The sequence below is a fragment of the Neopsephotus bourkii genome, unplaced genomic scaffold, assembly GCF_033783945.1.
Source record: "Neopsephotus bourkii isolate Nb327-2 ecotype Australia unplaced genomic scaffold, CSIRO-AGI_Nbou_v1 NB_1626, whole genome shotgun sequence".
Lineage (NCBI taxonomy): Eukaryota > Metazoa > Chordata > Aves > Psittaciformes > Psittacidae > Neopsephotus > Neopsephotus bourkii.
In genome coordinates this window covers 1-12,174 of record NW_026902101.1, presented here as the reverse complement: position 1 = coordinate 12,174, position 12,174 = coordinate 1, and the positions used below count along the sequence as shown (strand labels likewise).

The window sequence follows — 12,174 nt, the reverse complement described above, 5'->3', positions numbered from 1 at the left end:
GCCCGGGCATTGGGCTGCGCTGCACGACGGAGCGGAAAGTATCCCGGGTGCGCTTGTGCTTCTCCTCAATGCACTGCAGGTCCTCCCCTCCTGACGGGGCAGGCAGCAGAGATCCACGGCCCAGCCGCACCGCGCCGCAGCCCGAACGGGCGCCGCAGCTCAACAGGCGCGCTCCTGGGCCGCCGGAAGCCGGGACCCAGGAACGCCGGCGTCCGGAACACAGCGGGGACCCGGCGATGGACATCGGCCCGCGGGAAGGAGCCGCGAGCCCCCCAGCCCTCGGCCTAGAACCGCCCCTCGACGTCCCCTCCACGCCTGTCCTCCAGCACCAGCAGCACCGCGCGGGGCCCGCGCTCCAAGGCCGGGCCCAGCAGCTCCCGCAGCGCCCCCCCCCTCCCGCCATCACCACCACAGGGCCCTCGGCGTGGGCCAGGACAGCAGCGGCACCTGTGCGGCCCGCACCGGGCCCGGACCCGCAGGGCGGCCGCCAACACCGCCGCCATCTTCCGGCAAAACAAACACACACCAAAATATATTCTCTGTTATCTAATATAGAATAGATAATATAAAACCGTCTAAAGAGGCAGCCTTGGTGAACTGATAAACCTTTTATTCTTCCCTAGGCACAAGTCAGGAGGGAGCTTGAACTCCAGAAGCCATAAGGGACATATATTGGCTGCTATATATGGTACCTATCAACTACTGTGAACAAGGGGAGAGAAACAGCGAGGAAAAAAGGTAAGGAAATTGCACTTATTCTGTCAAGCCCTAAGCCACCAGGAATCTCATGTCTTGGGTGGCATTTAGCAGGTGCTTCTCCTTTAGCCCTGAAGGAACAGATGTCCATTTCTATGGATAAAACCAAATGAGAATTCACATTTCTTTAAAAGTAAAAAAATAAGTACTGTTATAATTCTTCTCTTGAGGAAACTCATGAATTAGTTATTTGATGTGTCCTTTAATGATGTACCGAACAGTTCCTGTGATGGTGGTTCATCCCCCCTCCCCTAGATGTTTTTATGTGTAATCTTAAAAGGTGGCAGAAGTCACTGTGGATGTGTCTGTCTCTAGAAAATGTTGTCCCTTTAAGTCCCAGCAGCATTTTGAGGGGGGGAAGCACAAAGTCTGCATGGGCTTTAAATGGGGACTGGTGTCTTATACAAGGGATGTGAGGCTGCTCCATTCGCCCTCCTCTGCTGGCAAAGAGGTGTCACAGGCTTCAAAGAGCTGGTCGATGTTGACGCAGTTGGAGAGGCAGTCGTTTGTGCCTTCATCCCAGGGGTTGTCCAAGAAAGCTGCAGCCAGAAAGGCTTCATCCAGTTCTGGGCTGGGTTGGTTATATGTAGTGAGGGCCTGCTCCTGCCCCTGGGGACAGTCGATGGGGCCCTGTGCCTCCAAGTCCACATCAGCTATGATGGGGCCGATTGGAGGTGGCAGCTCCAGAGTTTCAAAAGCTGGTAAGTTTTCACTGCCGTTGCCATTTAAGATGGCTGACCAGTCAAAGTCACCTTTGAGGGACCCCAGCTCTGTCTGCTCCTCCTGGGTCAGCAAGGGAGAGCTGCAAACACGAGCTACCTTGGCCGTTTGGTTGGGCAGGGGCTTCTTGCGCTTGCACCCCACTTCAGCACCCCCTGGATTCATGCTCTGGCTCTTGCTGAGTTCCTCAAACTCCTCCAGCAGCTGCTGTGACTCCGTGTGGGTGTTGGGGATGTTACTGGAGGTGCAGACCGAAGGGGATGAGCTGGGGGTACAGGGTGGATCCTGCTGGGTGGTTTTGGTGAAGGCGGGGTGGATCTGCACCGGGGGCACTTTCCGCTTCTTGAAGGCGCTGTGCTTGAGCCGGTCGGCGTACTGGGGGTCCAGCTTCCAAAACCCCCCTTTCCCTGGTTCCCCCTTCTCCCGAGGCACCTTGATGAAGCACTTGTTCAGGGAGAGGTTGTGCCGGATGGAGTTCTAGAACCAAAAAGAGAAAGAGGCTGAATGTTGGTCAGCTGCCCCGGCACCTACCTGCATGGGGAGATGGGTGGACAAATGTGTTTTCAGCAAGGACCTTGGGGGAAAAGAAGGCAGAATCAGGAACATCAGGGCATCCTGGGCTACATGGCCAGCAGAAACTCCCCTGAGTCACCAGCAGTGTTCTTGTCCCCTATCTAACCCAACCAGAGGTGGGAAGAGCCAAGGAGTTCAAGCTGGGACTTGCCAACCAACAGGAAGCTTTTGGGCAACTCTCCTTGGCTATAAATTGAGGCCATGGGGCTTTGGATCATGCAGAGCACTGGGAGAAACTGGCCAGACTTGCTCTAGGCATGGCGCTAAGGGTCCTCCTTCACAGCTAAGGGAGAAGAGGAGGCTCTTTTCACCAGTGTGATCACAGCCCCATGACAAGCGGCACCACATGGCAGCCCCACGGGGGATGGCATCATCAGGGCCTTCCTTCCATTCCCCCGTTCTTCTGGGCCTATTGCTAGTGTTGAAGGGAAAATATTTGGCCAAAAACTAGGCACCAGGCAGGTAAACCAAGGAAGCTGATGTGGAATCACTGCATCTTCATCAGCCACTGCTCAAATGGGCTGAGGGAGGGTCAAAATTGGGAATAAAAAAGAAATAGAGGAATTTCTGTTCCTGTTGAGCTGTTCTGAACCCCTGAATGTGCCTGGAGTGATGGGAAGAATCAGAAAGGGAACTGTTATTGGGTAAATAACCATGCATTGGGCTCCACAAAGCCAAGACTGTATTAAGAGACTGGATATGGTAGAGGGTTTTTCCCCCCTAATGTTGCCTGGATATCTTTATGCTTATTCACCCATAATCCGTAGTGCCGAGGAGGAAAAACAAGGCTTGAATGCTTGGAGCTGGTGAAAAACACACACACACACACACACACACACACAACTAAACCCTCCTCTGGGCTGAAGCTCCTCGGCTGTGTTGGCTCCTCTCCAAAGCACTCAGCTCCCACAGGAATAGATCCATCTCCCCCTGGAGGATGGGTGGCATGACCTTTCCAGGCTGTCTTCAGTACAGGAATTGGGAGAGAGAATGAGAAGAGAAGAGAGCCTCAGAAAGAAAGGGAAGAGAAAAGGGAAAGAAGAGAGAATAAGGGAAGAATAAAGGAAAAAGAAAAGAAGGAAAATAAAGAAAGGGGGAAAAGAAGAAAGCAGCAGCAGGACACAGACATCCTGAAACAATGCAGGCTGGTAACTCCAGATTTACAGCTTAACTGAGTTTTACAGGGCTCAGAGACTCACAGGCTGAATTCTCTGCTCCCCATCTCCCCTCCTCATCCCAAACCTCCTCCAGCCTTCCTCCCTGGTTAGCATAGTTGTCATTCCTGCCCGCAGCAGTGCTGTGCCCCCCCTGCACCTCTGGGCAGGGATTGGAAACCTTCTTTCTTTTATTCATCAACACATTTAATTAAAACTGGGGTATTTATCCATGGGTTCACAGGAGCAAGTCAACACATTGGCACAGCTCCTCCTCCTGAGCGTCCGCCCAGCTCAGGGGAGGTTGGGGTGGCTCTGGAGAGGGACCCTTCTCCATGGTGGCCTTCAAGAGCTGCTGGAGACCCCCCTGCCTGAGGACAAGGTGGGCTGGTTTGCCCAGCCCTGCCTGAGTAACAGCACTGCCAGGATCACTGGCACACTGTGGATTTGGGCTGGGAATAACCCGAGCAGAGGGACGAGCCACCAGGTCCCTCCTGCCCTGCCGCATCCTACAAACCACACATGCCAGAGGTCCCCTCGTGTGACACAGGAAGGCAGTGAGCCAAGGTGGCTGAGAAAGCCCCTGTGCTCCAGGCTGTCCCTAAAGCTGGGGAGCCCAGAGGCTCTCCTCTACCTAATGGGGACATGCTGGTGCTAGCTGGAGACAGCAGCCCTGTTTAACCTCTCTTGGGCTTCCCTTACAGTGGTGGACTGGAGACCTGCCCTGCTTGGAAAGCAGCAGCACTTCTGCTCTGAACCTCCTCAGGGATGGATTTGTCCAGCAAGCAGCATCTCCCCAAGGGTCTTCTCCATCCTTCTGCTACGCCTGGTCCTCAGCACCCAGAGATACTCACCCTGGTGACTTCACACGTGTTCAGCCCCAAGAGACTCAGGACCCCACAAGAATGCTGAAAGGTGGAGTCAGGGACAGAGACATCTTCCCGCCAGAGCCAAGAGGAGTCGCAGGGACTAGCAGGTACCTCCCTGCTCCCCAAATGGCCCTGGGTTCTCCCCTGTAATGGCTCCTTCCCTCTGCTGCCCTCGTGGTTGTGGTATTTCTGTGCCCCTATTACAGCCATTCCCCACCAGCTGTCCTCCCAGTGGGATCCAGCATCCCAGTGGGACCTTGCCTTGCAATGGTGGAGGCTGTGGAAAGCCCTCTTCAGCCCTGCAAGCAGAGGGGACAGGGCAAGAGGTCTCCAGATCTCCTACCTGCCAGGTGGGATCAGCATGTCTGAAGTAGCAGAAATTTTCAGTGATCCACTTGTAGATGTCAGCCAGGGTGATCTTGGGTTTCCCACTGGCTTCCATTGCCATGCAGATGAGGGTGGCGTAGGAATAGGGCGGCTTGACTTGTGGGTTGGTCTTGTAGTCAATGTCCTCCCTGAACTGGGGGTTCAAGGCTATGGTGGTGTGTGCTGTCCTGGAGGTGGACGAAGAGATGGGCTTGCAGGGGGTGTGGGGCATGCCCATGCACGCCGGGTCAGCGGCCAGGGGTGAGCACGGGGCAGCAAAGCTGGGGATCTTATGATAGCCATGGTGGTCCGGCCCAGTGAGGCAGCAGGAGGACTTGCCCACGCTGGCACTGGTGATGGAGAAGTCCGGGAGCCACATGAGGCTGGTCAGGCTGTCATCCAGTTCATCGAACGCAGCCAAGGTGCCATTCTTTAATCTCTCCCTCCTCTCCCGCACGCCTTTGGACCACACGTCAGCCACGCCTTGGTTCTGCCCTGGGTTCTGCATTTCCAGTGTGTGCCGGTACAGAAGGGAGGAGATGGTGCAGATCCTGCAGCAACAACAGGGAGAGAGTTGGAGACTCCCCAAGGTGCAGCCACTCTCTGGCACTGGGGCCTGGGTGCTCTGGGTGCTGCTGGGTGAGCCCCATCCCCAGGGTGCTGCGTGCTGCAGCCACATCAACTCCCCTGCAGTGCTTCAGCAGGCCTGAACCTCGGGGAAGGTTCCTCAAACTGCTGCACCACAGCCCCCCCCCCCCCCCCCCAGCATGCCCAAGTCCGGGTGTCCCAGCACAAGCCTTGGGCTGAAAACCACATCTATTTATAAATAAATTAAATAAATAAATATTTAATTATAAATCGAATAATTATAAATAAACATTTATAAAAAATTATTTAAAATATATAAAACTTATTTATAAATATTTATTTAAATATTTATAAATATTTAATTAAATATTATTAATATTTATAATTATTTATATATAAATAACACCTACACCCCCTTTAAACAACAAACTGCATCCCTCAAAGGGAGGATGCTTTTCCATCTGCCCCTAGCAGGACAAAACCTCAAGGTCCAAACCCTCGACAAAACATCTTCAATTCCCCATCACCATCACCATCCCCACCACCAGCATCCCTCGGGTTTGGGCTGTTGCTGCTTGCCCCCCTCCCCTGGCCTTCCTAACCCGCCCCTGGAACTCTCCCCCAAGCACACCCTCACTCAGAGCAGCCGGTAGATTCGAGCGCCGGTTATTGCCAGGGCAGGAGCAAGTGTCTGGTTTCGCTGCTGTGCTCGAACCCCCGAAATCCTGAGGTTCTGACCCGAGGAACCTCTCCTGTGTGACCCGCAGCGGCGCGACCGCACCGGCTTCGGCAAGGTTCGAATCCGGTTCTGCTCAACGGCCGCAGGGAGCGCGGGACGGGGCGCGGGACCGGGGGGCGGGGACAGTGGAACCCCGGCCTCGCTCCAAGCAGACGGGCTCCCCCGGCCAATCCCGAGCTAAAGGCTCAGGGGGCAGCGGTTACGGGTTGGGATGCTCCGGTCCCAGTGTCCCCCCCCTAGCCCCTGCGCTCGCGGCGGGGTCAGTGGGACCGGAGGCGCTCGTTGCGGTTCGTGCGTTGGGGGGCGTAAAAAGGATGGAAATGGGAGTAAATCCCAGGACGATAAGCACAGCCAGAGACAGGCACAGAGACACAGCACAGCCGCATCCACACACCCCCCCGGGCAAACCTACCGCACCCTCGGGCGCTCCCCCCCCGCAACCCCGCAGCTCTTACCCGGCCCGGCGATGTCCCCGCAGCTTCCGAAGTTCACGGGAGGGCAAAAAGCACTGGGGAAAATCGGGGGAAAACAGGGAAAAAGGAGGAGAAAAATAACATAAAGAAAAGCGGAGCGGCGGTGCCGAGATGCGTCTGGGGGGGGCTGCGGGTCCCGCTCTCCCGCCCGGTGGCGGTGCGGTTCCGCCGTGATTTCCCGGCTCCCCGGGGGCTGCCGTTAAGGAGCCGCTCCGAAAGGCTTCTCCCGTTGTCACGGTGACGCTCCGCCCCGTAAACAGCTTCCGGGCCTGCCATTGGTCCCCGCGTTGTCATGGGGAGCCGGAGGGGACCCGCCCCTTTAGGTTGAGATTTGGCCATTTAGGGGCCAGAGGCCTGGCTGGGGATGCTCGCAGTTTGGAGGTGGGCAGGTCTGTGGTACCCAGGGATGCTGCGGGGCTCCACCGCACCCCAGCACAGCACCAGCACACCCCAAAACTGTATCCGGGCCACCCCCCTCGGCTTGGCAGGGGGGCAGACCCATCCTTTTTCCTCCTGTCTGTGCCCCCATCCTGCTTCTGACCCCTGAAGCGATGACCCACAGCGATGACAGCAAAGCTGACAGGGGGCTGGCAGCCCCCCAGATTAAAGGGAGGGGTCCCCCTTTCTTAGTTACAATTATTACAGCTATATGCTTCTATAAGAAATCTCAATATTCCCTCCTCCAGCAGCCCAAAGGATCCCAGTGAGGGACCCCCTCCCTGACCAAGGGGGAAGGGAGCAGCCGTGAATCCCAAGAGAAGCCTGTTTGGGAAGCCTGTTTCCACCCCACAGCACAAGACTCTGCCCTTTGAGAAGTGGGGGACTTGGGGAGGTTTAAAGGCCCCTCCTGTGTCTGCCCACAGGGAAAGGGGGTTTGGGAGCAGGCAGACTCACTCTCGAGGGCTGAAGCGTGTGTACATTAAGTGGTTTTCCTGCCAGGATCCCCAGCGATTTGGGCAGGACAAGCTGGGGGGGAGGCAGGTGTCAGAGCGTCTCCCCAGATTCCCCTCTGCCCCTGCCCGTCCCCGCTGGAGGAGCGAGGAGGCAGCTCCCAGGGGAGTGAAAGTTTCTGTTCCACTTCTCAGGGGTGAATATCCAGCAAACACCCATCCCAAAGCTCTGGGTCCTGCCCTCTGGACAAGTCAGTTCCCTCGGGAGCAAGACCTGCTCCTGTAGGAATGCTCCGTAAGGCAGAGTTCAAGGGCTTTCCTGAGCAGCCCAGGCACAGCCCCACAGGCCTCAGTTCTCTTCCTCTCCCTTTGCAGGATCTGGCCACCTCAAGCCCTCCCCAGCAGCTGCAAGGTGCTTCCATAACAAGGACATGGAGCTGCGGAAGCAAGCCCAGAGGAGGTCACGAGGATGATCAGGGGCTGGAGCACCTCCTGTATGGAGAAGGGTGAGAAAGTTGGGGCTGTTCAGCCTGGAGAAGCTGCGTGGAGAGCTCAGAGCAGCTTCCAGTGTCTGAAGGGGGCTACAAGGATGCTGGAGAGGGACGTTCAACAGGGACTGTAGTGACAGGAGAGGGGGTGAGGGGTTCAAACATGGGAAGTTCAGGTTAGATGTAAGGCAGAAGCTCTTCCCTGGGAGGGTGCTGAGGCACTGGCACAGGGTGCCCAGAGAAGCTGTGGCTGCCCCATCCCTGGCAGTGCTCAAGGCCAGGTTGCACGAGGTTTGGAGCAGCCAAGTGGAAGGTGTCCCTGCCCAGGGCAGGGGGGTGCAACTGGATGGGGCTTAAGGTTCCTTCCAACCCGAACCATTCCATGCTTCTATTATTCCCCCATTGTGCCTCACCCCCTCCACTCAAACCACATTCTAACCCCCCTTACGGCCCTCCTCACCTTTCAGGTATCAGCCCCCAGCATGAGTTTTCCTCCCCCGTACTTGAGAGATTTCTCCTGCAGGAGGACCCAGCTCTTCTCCAGGAAAAGTTTCCTCTGGGTGTCCTCATCCATCCCAGCAGTGCCAGGGACCATCTGCCTGGCCATCCACACCGCAGCCCAGCCCCTTCCTGCAGAGGCTTTGTTTGCATTTGCACCTTCTCCATCCTCACAGTGCTTGGGGAAGGCAGGGGGGGATGGAAGGGACCTTTTTGGAAGCTTTTAGGTTCCTGGGTGGATGCTCCCACCCAAAGAGTGTTTCCACCCACCAGGTCTCCAGCTGCTCTCACCTTGTCACCACGGAAGGACTCTGGATGCTTTGTTGACATAAGATGCCCTTTATTAAACATACTCTGAAAATCCAAAACATGCTCAAAGCAGAGTTCAGCAGCAGCAATCTGGTTTCTTTCCCTAAATCCCTGACAGCTGGATCACTGGAACAAGGGGCTATTGCCTTTCACCAGCAGCTCCTGCCTGCCCCTTGTCCCTTCCGTGTGGCTTGAGGACAGCACTGGTGTCACCTGCACTCAAATCCCATCTCTCCTGTGCCACAGGCGGAGGATGCTCATTTCTTTGCTTGCTCCTCCTGGCTCCTCTCCACCACCATGTGCATGCCACCAGCTGTGGGATGGGACATGGGACAGCCACCCCGAGAGCTACCCTGGGGACACACAGCTCAGAGCAGCCAGAAAACCCTCCAGGACACTTCCAGGGACCCTCCTGAGCAAGGACCTGACCTGACCTGCCAGCAGCCACAAGCACTGCCACAGCCCTACACTGTGATGCCAGGCCTGGAGAGCTCTACTGGTCCCCTTTGAAGCCACAAGGAAGGTTTGGCTTTGGTAGCTGAGCCACCCCTGGAGCATCATCCTGGTTTTTCCATGCTGGGGGTTAGGGAAGAGCCAGCCTCCCACAGCGCCCTTAGTCCTCTCAGCTCAGTGTGGCAGTGAACCCCTAAAGTTCTCCCTGTGCCCAGTATGGTGCTGCTGGCTCCTGGGGCCAGCACTCCCAAACCCCATGGGTTGCCCCACCATGGCACTGGGCAGTGTGTCCCCACGGGCCACACACCATGCCCCTGAATGGCTGCAAGGCTCTTCCCCACCACAGTTCCCCAGTGGCAGCAGCTCCCATCCCACAGATGGAGATGTCTCCCCCCATCAAGCACCCAGCCCTGAGTTTCCAGGGAGGAATCTGGGAGCTGCTGAGCTTACAGGAGTCAGTGGGGCGCCAGAGCAGAGGAGGGTGGCCAGTGCTGACCCCACCTCCAGCAGGACCCACACTAGGAAGTGAGGGACATGAAGTGAGCAGCAAACACCTCCCAGCCCCAAAAAGGGCTTTATCTCCCTTTAGCAGCAACAGCCATCAGCATGGCCTGTGCTGCACCACAGGGACAGTGGTGGGGACGTGCTCCCTGCATGCTGGGGGATGTTGCTTTCAGTAGATGAACATCTCTGTCCTAAGGGAGCTCTGAGATGCAGCTTCCTTCTGCAAAGAAGAGGTGGCCTTTGCTGTCACATCTGCCTGAGAAAACCAGGTGGGGAAGAAGCGGGGCTCAACCTCCCCCCTGGGCTCATTCAAACAGCTCCAGAGCTTGCTGGATTGCGGTGTTGGGTCTGATGCTCCTCAGGGTGCCTTCTGCCTCTTCCTGCTGCTCTCTGGAGTGGAGCCTGGCCTCTGCCAATGGCTCCATCAGGTCCTCGAACTCTGTGGCTGTGCCCCTACCCCACTGCTGTCCCTGTGTTCCTGTCTCCCGGAGCAAAACCCACTTATGCAGGGAGGCCAGGGCTGGCCAGAGGGATGGGGCTGGAGGAGTGGGGATGGAGGGATGGGGAAGCAGCTCCCACACCCTCATCCACGCCCTGCTACAAAGTGCGATGGAGAGGGCAGGCCAGGGGTGACACGTTTGGCACTTGTTCCAGAGAGAGGGCACAGCCCCAGCCCCGCGCCCCCAGCGGGTGGAAGACAGTGAGGTTAAACTGGCCATGTCCCTGGGGCTGGTGACCGGGGGGGGAGTGTCCCAGGTCCCCTGTCCACCCCGCTCCATCCCCTGGGGAAAAGCAACCTCCTGGGACAGGCCCAAGAGCCCACGTGCCCAGGGTGGAGAGCAGAGGGACGGGGAGCTCCAGGGGCACCATCACCACCAGTGCACAATGGGGACAATCCCACAGCATGGGGTCAGCAAACCTGGGGGGGTGCCAGCCCCCCATGAAGGTCACTGGCTTGTGTACTGAGGATGCCAATGCCAACATTCATCCTTAACCTGCACCCCTGGGCATCATCCACCTCTGACAGTGTCCCAGGACCCCCTTTGTGGGGTGACCCCATCCCATGTGCTCTGCACACTGGAGGAGAGAGGCCTGGGGATGGGTGTGAGATGGCTGGGGGCAGGAGGGGACCCCAGCCCATCCCCATCAGGGCTGGAGGATGGGAAGGTGCTGATGGGGGGGCTCTGAAGTGATGCGGTTCTCGGCCCCCCTCTGCACAGCGGAGCCGGGCAGGAAAAGCCCCCGTTACCATCTTCTCTTTGGAAAAGCAGTCCCGCCACAGCCGGGGAGGGAGGTGGCGATGCCGGCGGTGCCCGGAGCCCTCTGCATGCACAGGGGGTGCGTGTGCCCCGGCTGAGGCTGAGCCCTCACACAGGGGTGGCCGCTGCCTGCTCCAGGTCCTGGGGGCCGGGGGGGCAGCGGGGCCGGGGCGCCTGCTGCAGCCGCACGTTGTTGTTGGCTGCCTCTGGGCCTGGGGTGAGAAAACAGGGGGTTAGGGGCTGCCAAAGCCACGGCACCCTTGGGCATCTTCCCATGGGGTGCAATACAGTCTCCCCAAGGGACACCCACCTCCCCAGCCCCCCATATTGGGTTTCAGCTGCAGTGAGGGCTAGCGGGTGCCTGTACTTACCTCTCCAAACCAGGGGAGCCCCTTAAACCTCTGATTTCTCAGGAATGCTGAGGGGCAAATGGGAAGCACAGTGCACCACGGCCGGGTTTTAACAACCCAAATGGAGGGGGGCTGCCTCTGCCCCCCATGCCCAGTAAAAGGGCACTTACAGACACCCCATGGGGGCTGCAGGGTAGGCTGGGGTGTCACCCAGCAAGGGGACTGCCAGGGGCACCAAACCCCCGGGGTGACCGGGCATGAGGCGGGCACAGGCTCTGGGTGTCTCATACCTATTCCTCAATGTTAATGGGGCAGGAGTCCGGCACGGCGCCTGCGTGGTGGGAGAGACCAGAAGGCACATGGTGAAGGTGGGAGCAGGGTGGCACGGGGGGGACATGCACACGAGCGAGCAACCGGGGTGACTGGGGGGAATGAGGGGCTCGCTGCCCGGGAACAGGTCTGGGATGAGGACAGGAAGCCACCGATGGGGCAAGGGGGATGTCATGCGTGGGCTTGTGCCAAGGAGAACTGAGGGGGGAACATGCTTGTGGCACAGGGAAGCTGGGTCCCCACATGCCCCACCTCGGGCTGCAGGCTCCTGGTGCAGGCAGCACCCTCCAGCCAGGGCAGGGTGATGGGCAGAGCTGGGGACCTGCCTGCCCATGGCTTGTGTCCCAGAGGCTATGTGGTGCCCTTAGGAAGTGGATGCACCCCTAAAGCAGGGGGGCTGCTCCCCCCAGTGAGGTGAAAGCCCTGTGCCCAAGCCTCGGGGCAGCTCTGAGTTGAGGGGGGCCATGTGAGGGCACCCCAAGGCCAAGGACAAGTGCTGAGGCTTTCCCAAAGAGGGAGCAACAAATCCCTGCTGCTGATGTATGGGAGGGGGCAGCTGCTGTTCCACTGGCTTTCCATGGCGAGCTCAGGCTGGAGAGCAAGGCATGTTAAGCCTGCAGATCCCAGAGGGAAGGGATAGTTAAACAGGACCACATAGAACACGCGTCCCCCAAAATCCCATTAAGAGCTTGATGCTGCATCGGTCACTGCAGTGCCCTGGAGCAGAGACCCAGCTCAGCTCAGCGCACCCTTGGGTGGCTGCTGAGGAGCAGGGTTGGGAAGCAGGATCTGGCCAAGGCCATGACCACGGCCAGAGGATGCTCTGAGCCATGGGGACAGCCCCTGCCACCTGCT

At 58.0% G+C, this 12,174-nt stretch overlaps 2 protein-coding genes across 2 annotated transcripts; both read right to left on the bottom strand.

Moving 5' to 3' along the window:
• Window positions 1-694: 694 nt before the first annotated feature.
• LOC133222926 (forkhead box protein J1-B-like) lies at window positions 695-6,324 on the bottom strand. Its single transcript, XM_061373118.1, has 3 exons — window positions 6,221-6,324; window positions 4,416-4,989; window positions 695-1,953 (listed from the first exon to the last, which is right to left on the bottom strand). Exons 2-3 carry the CDS (start codon window positions 4,944-4,946, stop codon window positions 1,156-1,158), a joined length of 1,329 nt encoding a protein of 442 aa, XP_061229102.1. The 5' UTR covers window positions 4,947-4,989; window positions 6,221-6,324; the 3' UTR covers window positions 695-1,155.
• A 3,803-nt stretch (window positions 6,325-10,127) lies between these two features.
• LOC133222925 (cbp/p300-interacting transactivator 4-like) lies at window positions 10,128-12,109 on the bottom strand. The gene is made up of 2 exons (XM_061373117.1): window positions 11,280-12,109; window positions 10,128-10,851 (listed from the first exon to the last, which is right to left on the bottom strand). The coding sequence occupies exons 1-2, from the start codon at window positions 11,651-11,653 to the stop codon at window positions 10,626-10,628; spliced, it is 600 nt and encodes a 199-aa protein (XP_061229101.1). The 5' UTR covers window positions 11,654-12,109; the 3' UTR covers window positions 10,128-10,625.
• Between the last annotated feature and the right edge of the window lie 65 nt (window positions 12,110-12,174).